At 43.4% G+C, this 12,500-nt stretch overlaps 2 protein-coding genes across 2 annotated transcripts in view; both read right to left on the bottom strand.

The window, feature by feature from the left end:
* Positions 1-7,136, bottom strand: part of dse (dermatan sulfate epimerase) — an 18,473-nt gene extending 11,337 nt beyond the window's left edge. Inside the window, exons 1-2 of the mRNA XM_036582557.1 lie at positions 6,853-7,136; positions 3,192-3,655 (exon numbers count right to left, since the gene is read on the bottom strand). Coding sequence (XP_036438450.1) covers positions 3,192-3,622 — 431 coding nt within the window. The 5' untranslated portion in view covers positions 3,623-3,655; positions 6,853-7,136. The remainder of the gene's footprint in view (positions 1-3,191; positions 3,656-6,852) is intronic.
* A 904-nt stretch (positions 7,137-8,040) lies between these two features.
* The window catches only part of nt5dc1 (5'-nucleotidase domain containing 1), a 57,020-nt gene continuing 52,560 nt past the window's right edge, over positions 8,041-12,500 (bottom strand). Inside the window, exons 11-12 of the mRNA XM_036582556.1 lie at positions 9,759-9,924; positions 8,041-9,610 (exon numbers count right to left, since the gene is read on the bottom strand). Of these exons, the coding sequence (XP_036438449.1) occupies positions 9,510-9,610; positions 9,759-9,924 (267 nt within the window). The 3' untranslated portion in view covers positions 8,041-9,509. The remainder of the gene's footprint in view (positions 9,611-9,758; positions 9,925-12,500) is intronic.

The following is a 12,500-nucleotide window of genomic DNA, read 5'->3' as shown; positions in this document are numbered from 1 at the left end:
ACCCTCCTAGACCCTCTCTAACATCCACATGGACTAATCTAGACCCTCTCCAACATCCACATGGACTAATCTAGACCCTCTCCAACATCCGCCTGCACTAATCTAGACCCTCTCCAACATCCGCCTGCACTAATCTAGACCCTCTCCAACATCCACCTGCACTAATCTAGACCCTTTAAAACATCCATCACAGACAGATACAGAATGAGGAACTGTTCTTTCAGTAGAGCTGGTAAACAGGAAACAGATCAGCACTGAGGCAGGAAGTCTAATCTTATGTGGAAATGTTATAGAAAGTGCTGATGTGACTAAAACATAAAAAGAAACAGTATTTTAGCTCCACTGTCCCAAGATCAGTTTACATTCAAGTAGATTTTTTTTGCTTAGTAAATTTTACTCAGTTCTGTATATAAAGGCTGGAGAAGAGCACTGATCTCTGATTTTCAGGATGTTCTACAGAGCTCTAATTTTATTCTACACAGATTAGTCAGATAAATCAGATAAATCAGTTCATATTCACACTACCTGTAAAGACGATATGGCTTCTGTTTCACTGTCATGAAAAAAAGGAATCACTCACAGACACAGACGGATGGAGGTGTAACATCCTGTCCTGTCCTGCTTATCTTCCCTTGTGTGTCTTGTTTCATGTGTCTCCACCCAAATCATCTGTCCCACCTGTCTTAGCATCAGGTGTTTCTCATGTGTTCTTTGTCTATTTATTCCCTTTGGGTTGATCTGTTCCTGGCATGGTGTTGTTGGTAGTGTGTTTTGCTGATTCTTTGTTTGAGTTGTTATTCCTGTGTAATTTTTCTCTGTTCTTTGCTTTTGGTGATTCTTTTCATTTCTTTAGTACTTTATTCATTTTGCTTTTCTTTTGTTTCTGTTTTTTCCTTTGCTACCTTCTCCATACACAACAATGAAACTGCTAGCTTGCGCTTGCATCCTGCCTTCTCATCTTCTTTGGCTTCCAATCTGTTACAGGAGGTTTGAGTTCCTGACCTTTTGCCCTCAGACTGTACCAGTACAAAATTCTCTTACTAACCTATAAAGCTCTAAACGGCCCCTCGGTACCTGAGTGAACTTCTCTCTTATTACATTACTCTCATACAAAGCCCCCCAGCTTTGGAATAATCTTCCAGTCAGTGTTCGGGACTCAGACTCAGCCTCAGTCTTTAAGTCTAGGCTAAAAACCCACTTGTTTAGTGGAGCCTTTGGTAATTCATTTTCCCTGTTAGATAAAAGGTGCAGATCTGGGGTTCATGGTCATAGAGTATTATGGTAAACTGGGAGTGTTGGTGCCGTCGTCCCGCTGCTCACGCACTCACTCAGGGAGCCTCATGACTCTGTTACCGTCTGTCTCTCCCTCTTAGTGAGGCTGTGATAACTAGACCTGCTGGAGTCTCTGCTGCTCTCTGTTTTGGATGTTTTCTGTGTTAAAAATGTTCTAAATTCAGAGAACATTCAGTTCTACTTCTAGTCTACACAGATTATCAGCCACAAGATCATTCTGACAGACTGTGATACATTACACGACGTATATTGTTTTTTTCTGGTTTCTATTATTTCACTGCATCATAAAAGATATACAAACAATACAAAAGCAATACAGGAAATTAATCAGCTGAAAGGGGGGCTATTTGGGCAGCACACAGCTCAGACAGCAGTGGGGGAGCTTTCAGGAAGAAGCTGTGGTGCTTTGCTTCTGATACAGTTTCACTGTGTTCTCGGTTCCCCAACCAGTTGTTGACAGAACTTAAGTTACAGAGCTGCGTCTGTGTCAGAGCTCAAACGTTAGTGTAGCTTATTGGTGCCTTGTTTCTGGCTTTTTGAGATTGTGTGTTGATAAAGCATTGAAGTGTCCTGTAAACACTGATCTAACTGAGCTAACGCGCCTGCTCTGGGACATAACTCTCGAAAATAATCTCTCGATCTCTGTTTTTTTCCTGGTTTGCTTTAGTTAGGAAGTTAGCACAGTAACTGTATTAGCCTTTCTTTTGTTTGTTAGCTAAGTTAGCCTCCCCTAACTCTGAGTTTAGTGTTGTTCTGTTCATTATGGTCCTCTTTCCTCCACTGCTGTTCCATTTATTCCCCTTTTCTAAAGACTTCATCCTGTTTGAGAACATTTGTACTTAGAGAAAATGAAATGAATCTGTTATAATTGCAGCACTGGCTGTACGTGTGAGGAACTGGGAAGGCAGGTTGTCTCTGGGCTGTCACAAAAAGACTATGGCTAATGGCTAATCCATTTCAAAGCAGGGCTTCTGGGCAGGTATAGTTGGACAAAGCATTAGTTATTTGGGATTATTTTATGTTTTACATAAATTTTGTATATAACCAGTGTGCAATGTTATCTGGGGGTCCCATGTTGGCTGGCTACTGCAGTGTTACCTGGCTGCTAACTTACTCGTCATAGCGGTGCTGATGCTTCAGTGGCAACTAAATGTTTGATTTTCAGTTCGTTTAACTATTCGTGCCTTGACTAGATCAGTAATGCAGTTTTCTTCAGTTTGAAAAATAAATAACAATTCAGTCTTTCCACTGATTGAGTTTTCAGATTTACAGATCTGCTGCAGCTCATTGTAAAGGTTTTTTTAGAGGAATCCGGGCAGAGTTACAGTTCCTAGGCTATGAAGAACCAACTGGGTGAACTGGTCAGCTGCAGCGCCACCCTGAGGCAGAGCAGTGCTGCAGCTCTAGTTAGTTAAGAACACCAGAGACAGAAGCTGATTGTGGGTGAAGCAGATAAACAATCAGCTTCACTGAATTTAACACACAGCATAATGTCAGAATGAGTTTATTTCCAGTGATCCCCCGAATTTTGATTTTGAGACATTCAGGGGGTCCAAGAGATTCATTTGGGGGTCCTGGACATCCAGAACACCTTGTATTTCAGGGAAACTTCAGCCACTGCCCCGTCATTACATGAGATGTCAACATTACAACGAGGACATCAGCTAAACACATAAAGCTAAATAGCTAGATAGCTTGGTAGTTCATTACTATCACCGTAGTAGCTAAATGGTACTTGATATAACCTGGACCTGATGTGGTCAGTGTGGACCAGCTTGACAGAGGGAGCACTATGGTCACCACGCCAGGACAGAAGAACTGAGGAGGTCAAAAAAACTTAAATTAATTGATTTAACAATAAATCGTTAGCTGCAGCCCCAAAACACACCCTGCCATACCAGTTGGGTTGAGCTGCCATCCTCTCCATGTACTCGCGGGCCATGTCCAGCGCTCCGGTGCGGTGCGGGTACAGCAGGCAGAACATGGCAAGGAGCCCCAGGTTGTTTCCGTAGATTTCATTCCAGCGGGCGCTGAACTGGGCGGGGCTCCAGGGGGGCAGGTAGTCCTCCGGTCGCTCCAGCATTTCCTCCGCAGCCTCGCGGATCCCCTGGGCCAGCAGGCGGTGCGAGCTCAGTGCCACCCCCTGCAGGCCTTCCACATCCTCACGGCTGAAATACAGCATGGGGTGGCCATCATAGTTACCCCCCAAAAATGGGACAAATCCCCCTGGATCAGAATCAGCTCGGACCCCAGCCGATACCAGCCTCAACAGCAACCACAGTGAGTTTATGAAGAAAACCGTAGGAGCTCCACGAGTGTACGAACTCATTGTAGCATCAGACGGACATCACACTGCCCTCAGCTGAGAGAGAGAGACAGAGAGAGAGAGAGAGAGAGACAGATACAGAGAGACAGATACAGAGACAGAGAGAGAAAAATGGAGCTTAATGTAATCAAACTAATCCAGAGCAACACTGAAAATATGACATACAACACATAAACTACATTATTATTATCATTAGTAAAGAGGCTGTATGACATTATAATTTGACTACTATGATAATTTCCATCATGATGGTCTTTTCTGAGTATATGGTGGTTTGAGCAGCATGTCTACAAAACCTGGATCATAATAAAGATAGATTTCAGATAATTATAGAGCTCGTAAATGACAACCAGTGTAATAACTAATTTCATTTAGATTTTTCCTAAACTTCATACATAATATTTTTGTTACACATGCTGAATTTAAATCATTTTAATCATAATGTTCAGCCCTTCTGAATGCAGGTCAGCTCTGCAGCTCAGAGCTAAATATGATGGTAATCATCTCTGTGAATTTCTCTACAAGCACTGCGAGATTTTATTTCTGCCACGTTACCAACATGAAGAAAGCGTCACACTGACACACACACACACACTTACACAATCACAGAAACAGTCACACACACAGATACACACACTTAACTCAGATGATTAGTGTTTCCCAGTGATTCATCATTACACACACACACACACACACACACACACTGAACAGCAGCACTGCTCTGTATAATACAGTGTAAAGGTCATTATTAGAATGGACAAGTAGCTAAAATCGCTCTGCAGTTATTTGGGTTTTCACTCTGACCTGGTTACCCACAATTCTGAGTAACATTCATACAAAAACTGATCATTCACTGAACTGTTTGATCTTTCAAACAGAAACCCAGATTCTCCCAAGAGAGGAAAACAGAAATTGTAGGAAACATTGCCACCATAAACAGAGCTGACATGAGAAAAGACCTCATAGTCCAAACTACCTCACTCTACCTCATCACTCCCACTCCAGACTGCCTCACTCTACCTCATTACTGCACTCCTGCTCCAAACTATCTCAATCTGCCTCATCACTCCCACGCCAAACTACCTCATCACTCCCACTCCAAACTGCCTCACTCTACCTCATTACTGCATTCCTGCTCCAAACTATCTCAATCTGCCTCATCACTCCCACTCTAAACTACCTCACTCTACCTCATCACTCCTACTCCAAACTACCTCACTCTACCTCATCACTCCTACTCCAAACTACCTCACTCTACCTCATTACTGCACTCCTACTCCAAACTACCTCATCACTTCTATTCCAAACTACTTCACTCTGCCTCGTAACTGCACTCCTACTCCAAACTCACTTGACCTCATTACTGTACTCCACTTCACACTACCTCACTCAGCCTTGTAACTGCACTCCTACTCCAAACTACCTCACTTTACCTCATTACTGAACTTCTACTCCAAATTACCTCACTCTGCCTCGTAACTGCAATCATACTTCAAACTACTTCATTACTGTACTCCACTCCAAACTACCTCACCCTACCTCATCACTGTACTCCACTCTAAAATACCTCACTCTACCTCATTACTGTACTCCACTCCAAACTATTTCACTCTACCTTGCTACCACACTTCTACAACAAACTACCTCACTTCTCCCTACCTCATTAATGTACTCCACTCCAAACTACCTCATTCTGCCTTTTAACCACACTCATACTTCAAACTACCTCATCACTGTACTCCAATCCAAACTACCTCACTCTACCTTGTTACTGCACTTCTACTACAAACTACCTCACTTCTCCCTACCTCATTACTTTACTCCACTCCAAACTATCTCACTCTGCCTCGTTACTGCACTCCCACTCCAAACTACCTTACTGTACCTCATTACTGTACTCCTACTCCAAAATACCTCACCCTACCTTGTTGTGTATTTCTACTCCAAACTTCACTCTACCTTGTTAGAGTGCTCTTACACCATTACCCCACTCTAACCCAATTAGTATAGTCCTGCCTCATTCCTACCTCGGTTGCCTCAGTCCTACAATTCAGTGCATCATGAAATTTCACAGTGATTCCAGTTGATTATTTTGGCACAATTCAGGATTATTAAAACAGCCTGAACATCTAGAGACTCGAGGAAATGTTTACTTTTTCACATTCACATTTTAATACATCAGACTGTTTTTGTGAGCTTTAAAGATTTTGGCCAAAAGATGAACACATCCTTTACTGAATGCTCTTACAGCTGATTTTAATCGATCCCAACATTTCATAATTAGTGTGGGGGAATCGCTGCCTCCAGAGCTCTGACGCGGTTTCGGCTGTAAACAGGCTGCTGTGAGTAAACAGTCCTGAACTTTCACTCTGCGGGAGTTAATGTGGAAAATGGAGCATAATGGCGTCTTCCACGCGTCCCTCCGCCTCAGCACTTCACTCGTTTTTACAATCCACACATTCTTCTGCATTTAGAGGAAGGAGAAACTCTGTGACCTTTGACCCCTGCATTCCTGCTGAAGGCACACATGGTCCTACAGTGGAGGCTTAAGGAGGTAAAGCGCTCATAAACCCTGCGAGACCGAGCTGCACTCACACATTTTTGGAGACCTGATTCATTTCAACCCTTAAAGAAAACCAGATGAGGGGAGAGCAGCAGACTGACCGCTGAGAGAGAGAGAGAGAGAGAGAGAGAGAGAGAGAAAATCCTATAGAACTACTGAAGTTGGTTTCACTGAGATTTTAAACCAAATGGCGTTAAATGGAAAGACTCCAGCCTGCCAGCAGCTCGACTCTGGATAAAGACGAGTTTTGTATGAAGTAATGAAAATGTTAGTTATATTTAGTGTTAGATTCGGGTTATTAGTTTGTCTAGAGCTGCACTAGATTAGATTCATAGTTAAAATCAGATTATAGTTACAGTTACTGGGATGTTAGTTAGATTACAGTTATGTAGTTATGCAGTTATATAGTTTGAGGTGTAGTTATGGTTCTGTTATGGTCAGGACGGTTGAGCTTACACTGGAACTTTAAACTGGTATGAAGGTTTCCAGGAGAAAATGAGCTCTTGTGACGCAAACTATAATAACCCCAACTTTCTCCAACACACACACACACACACACACACACACACACACACACACACACAGCTAAGATCTTCTTGTTTTAACAGCAGTGTTGTAGTTTAAAGTCTTAAATCAAATCTAAAGCTGTCTGAGAGTTTTACGGTCTTACCTGGTGTAGAACTGACCAGCTGGTGTGAAGATAAAACCGCAAGTTTCCTCCGAGAGCAGACAGAGGCGGGGAGTCAGGAGGAAGAGCCCAAAAAGGAGGAAGAAGAGAGAAAGGAGGACAAAGAAAGGGAAGAGATGAAGTTTCCTCAAATCTGACAGCAGCAGGAGTCCGGTAATGAAGCTGCTCTCACTCAGGTCCTCTAATGAAGACTGAAGACTTCCTGCAGGTTCAGTTTGAGAGCTTCAGCAGCAGCCTGAACCCACAGGAACCTGGGGGGAGGGGCGGGGGTGGGGGTGGTGTTTTTTTGGGGGGGGTGGGGGTGCATTAAACAGACTTCCCTTCATTCCCTTCATTACTGCCCTGTGGAATCTGACCTGTGGGAAACGATTGTTCACCTAAAGATGAAGAAAACTAATGCACGGCTCTCCAGCTCAGTTTTAAAGTTACAGTTTAGCCAGAAATACAGTTCCGCAAATTCACCACCCCCCTACATACCACTGCCCCCGCCCCTGCCCCCCCCAAAACCCAACCCAAATGTAGCGGATAAGCCGAGACATGTTTGGTGTCTGAAGTTTGCTTCTTTAGTTTTAGCACTTGAGCTATGAGGCTAATGAAGCTAACAAGTAGTGGAAGTTTATATCCCACCAATTAGCACTCAGAGGAGAAAAATCTGCTCTTTGTGGCTTCCGGAGGGTCTGCAAACAGGAGAAAAAACGAATTATGTGGACCACCAGCATCCAACCAATCATACCAGGGTGGCATAGCAGCTTAGTGACTTATCTGAAGCTAACCGAAGGGGCTATGGTTTCTGAGGGGCTCAGTTCAGCAAGGCTAAGGCTAACTAGTTATATTTTACATTATTTAATTAGTGAGAATATTAGGACAAAGGCAGTGCTCATGTGTACTTTGGGGTCAGAGCATAGCAGGGCTGTATCTGCTTGGCTGTGCAGTTTCTGTGGGAACAGATAAGTACGCTTTTGACAACTTGATGCAAGCTAGCACCATGCTAACTGGTGGGATATAGGCGTCCACTACCTATTTACCCTCATATGTCCAGTGCTTCAACTAAATAAGCAAACTTCAGACAAACATGTCTTGGCTGACTGACTTTGCTCAGAATGAGGTAAATATTGTGCATGTTTTGCAGAACTACGGCTTTAAGTGAAGAAAGACACAGAGACACTGCACTGCAGGAGAACATCTTTATTTCTGGACGGTTATTTCTGCACAGACGGCTGGATGGACATACTCCTCTACACACAGTACAACACCACGATGATCACAACAGAACAGACTTTAAAAGGCTGGAACCCCGTCGTCTGATCTGGAGGATTACATACAGCCTCAGAAATACTCAAAGGAAAATCCCCCCTAAAAACAAGATAAACCCCCTAGAAACACACAGAGTCACTGTGACACACTGGACGATGGAGCGTGATGGATACACTGATGGTGTTCTCTCTCCACGTCTGAGTCTGGGCTCCTGAAACACTACAATCTAATCTTATTGCGAGAGAAAAGCCTGAACATTCAGCTGTTTGATCAGGAATGATGAGCCGACACATTCACCAATGAGAGCAGCTTTACACCTTTAAACAGCCAATCAGGAACAACCACGAGATAGAAGAAGCCAATGATCACTAACATCACGTTTTAAACACTTCATTAAAGAATCTTCAGTGTGAGGTGCTGTAAAAAATAACACACACACACAGTCCATTCGAGGTTGTCTACAGTCCGGTTTCATACGGTTCGGTACAGTCCAGGCAGTATGGTTCAGCACAGGTCAATACAGTCTGGGTCAGTACGGGTCAGTACAGTTCAATTCAGTACAGTCCAGGTCAGTATGGGTCAATATGTTTCATTAAAGTATAGTTCGGTTCAGTCCTGGTTTAGTACGGTTCAGTACAATTCAGTACAAGTTTAGTAGTAATTCAGTACAGTTTGTACGGTTCAGTACTGGTACTGGTTTGGTACAAGTCAGTACAGTTCAGTACGGTTTGGTATTGGTTTGGTACTGGTTTAGTACTGGTTCGGTACGGTTCAGTACCGATCAGTACTGTTTGGTACTATTCAGTACGGTTCAGTATGGGTCAGTACAGTTCGGTATGGTTCAGTGCGGGTCAGTGCGGTTCGGTATGGTTCACTGGCACTGTGGATGAGAAACACTAAACAGCACACACACACAGTTTCACAGCAGCACTGAGGAGTTGGGGTGGGATTGGGTTTCTGTATTGCTGGGGTGGTTTTGGGTTCTATGATGATGGGGTGGGTTAAGTTCTAAAGTTCTAAAGTAATGAGGTGGGATTGAGTTCTATAGTGCTGTGGGGGGTTTGGGTTCTGTAGTAATGGGGTGGACTTGGGTTCTTAAGTAATGATGGGGGAGTTCTATAGTGTCAGGTGGTTTTGTGCTCTATAGCGATGAGGAAGTTTGGGTTCTATAATATGTGGCGGGTTAGGGTTCTATGGTGACGGGTGAGTTTTGTGCTCTATAGTAATGGGGTGGATTTGGCTGGTCAAGTATGAACCTCAATCATGTGAAAACATTCAGAATCAGTCCTGCTATATTCCATAACACATACACACACGTTCTTTCACATTTCAGTAACACACACACTGTCAGTGCCTTTTCAGCATGTGTGGGTTCAGGATTGGTTCTACTCTCTCTTCAACAGTGTGTCCGGGGGTCGGGGGTAATAGCCTGTAGTGCTGGGTTTATCCGGGGAAAACCGCGGGAATTTATAATCCAGAGGCAAATCTGAAATCAGGAAACAGAGCGACTGTAAAGAACCTTCAGTGACTACAAAGAAATAAAAACTCCACGTAAAGGTTCAGTGATCATAAAGCACCTCTGTGCTAATGCTAATGCTAACGCTACCGCCATCACTCATGTTCAGTGTGTGTACCTGCGATAGCCTCTATGCTGGGTATGGCCATGGTGCTGTACGTATGAATGCAGTGGGAGCACCAGGTCAGTCTGAGCCGCTCCTCTCCACCTTCATCCCTCTGAACGTCCACAAAATACGAACCCCACTGCTGCGAGGCCGCAGAGGGGGTCTTCATACCCTGATCCTGTAGAACACATACAGAACATCACCCACATCAGTAACCAGCAGCACAAATACACAAGCGTTATTATTTGCAGTGTGTGCAGAAATGAGCTTCAAACTGAGAGTCAAACAATAAAACAACGAATAATAATAATAAATCAACGAAATTAAAAATACAATTAAAGTACAGCTACTAGGAACGCAGCAGTGCAGCGTATCGGATTGTGGCTGGCGTGTTATTGTAGCTATCATATGAGCTCGTGGCTAGCACGTTAGCTCAGGGCTAACATATGAGCTTGTGGCTAGCATGTTAGCTCAGGGCTAACATATGAGCTTGTGGCTAGCATGTTAGCTCAGGGCTAACATATGAGCTCGTGGCTAGCACGTTAGCTCAGGGCTAACATATGAGCTTGTGGCTAGCATGTTAGCTCAGGGCTAACATATGAGCTCGTGGCTAGCACGTTAGCTCAGGGCTAACATATGAGCTCATGGCTAGCACGTTAGCTCAGGGCTAACATGACCTCAGCCCATTTCCAGGTGGTCCTTGTTTTTGCTGTAGTGAAATATGTAAACTGAGATGCCATCGTACATATCGAACTGAATTATGAATTTTCCGAATCGCTGCATCGCTGAACAGCTTTTACTTTATAACTATGGATTCACCAACATTTTCATCATCATTTTGCTTCATATACTGACATTACGGCAGAACGTAAGGACTGTCGATATGTAGCCTGGAGCTACATCAGTAAAGTCAGAGACACGTACAGGGTTAGCTAGCAAAACAAACAGTTACAGCGGCTGAACTTTCTGATTAGAGTATCAATCAGATCACTGAGGTCATTCTGTGCTAAAGAACAGTTACTGCTATTTCCTAAGTACAAACCGCCCAAGCTACATTTACAAAACTCCAAATTCAGTTTGGTTTGAAAGCAGCTTTAATACAGAAATGCATTAATGCACCCCCGGCTGACCAAACCGCTGTCCATCAGAACTAGAACCTGTCCAGGAACCATATTGGACTTACGGTTACCAGGGCAGCTGACCAGTGGGTGGAGGTGTACAGTGACCCTGAGGGGGAGGAGCTTAGCGAGCTGTCACTAGCCTGTCTGTGAGTGAGTGTCACTCCAATCTGCTCAGAGTTGTTACTGTACAAGTTCCTGTTGTGGCGTCTTTCTCTGTTTTCAGGTTGTGTTTACAGCAGTTTAGGGTTATTAAGTTCTGTACTCGTTTACTTATTATTGAACGCAGATAAATCAGGTGAATATTGATCTGTGAATATTAACAGGACTCCAGCGTTCAGCTCTGTTATCTTTAAAACGGTCATTAATAAACATCAGCTCGGCTCTCTGATCTCACATCAAACAGATTCCTGCTCTGTTTCTGGACACTCAACTCAACTTCAGCACTGAGGGACTCTAAACTTCAAAGAGCAAACAAAACACACAAACACACATGCACACACACACACACACACACACACAAACACACAAACATGCACACACACACACACACAAACACACACGCACACAAACACACACACTAACAAAGCACACACGCACACAAACACACGCATACACACTCAAAAAACACACACACAAACACACACGCACACACAAACATGCACACACACACACACACACAAACACACACGCACACAAACACACACGCACACAAACACACACACTAACAAAGCACACACGCACACACAAACACACGCATACACACTCAAAAAACACACACACAAACACACGCATACACACAAACACAAAAAACACACACACACTAACAAAACACACAGACACAAACAAAACACACACACACACACATACATACACACAAACACACACACACACACACACAAACGAAACACACACACTAACAAAGCACACACACACACACTCAAAAAACACACACACAAACAACACACACACAAACAAAACACACACACACAAACACAAAAAACACACACACACTAACAAAACACACACACACACATACATACAAACAACACACACACACACACACACAAACGAAACACACACACACTAACAAAGCACACACGCACACACACACAAACACACAAAAAAACAACACACACACACACAAACAAAACACACACACACACACTAATAAAGCACACATGCACACACACACAAACACACATGCACACAAACACACACACACACACACAAACAACACACTCAAAAACACACAAACAACACACACAAACGAAACACACACACACTAATAAAGCACACATGCACACACACACACAAACACACACTCAAAAAAACACACACACACAAACACACACACACAAAACACACACACACACAACACACACACACACAAAAACAACACAAACAAAACACACACACATACACACACACAAACACACACACAAACAACACAAACACACATACATACACACAAACAAACACACTCACAAACACACACACACACAAAACACACACACACAACACACACACACACAAAAACAACACAAACAAAACACACACACACACAAACACACACACACACATACATACACACAAACAAGCACACTCACAAACACACACACACACAAAACACACA

The sequence above is a fragment of the Colossoma macropomum genome, unplaced genomic scaffold, assembly GCF_904425465.1.
Source record: "Colossoma macropomum unplaced genomic scaffold, Colossoma_macropomum, whole genome shotgun sequence".
Taxonomy (NCBI): Eukaryota; Metazoa; Chordata; class Actinopteri; order Characiformes; family Serrasalmidae; genus Colossoma; species Colossoma macropomum.
The sequence above is the reverse complement of the archived record's forward strand: the minus strand, read 5'-3'. Positions and strand labels throughout refer to the sequence as shown.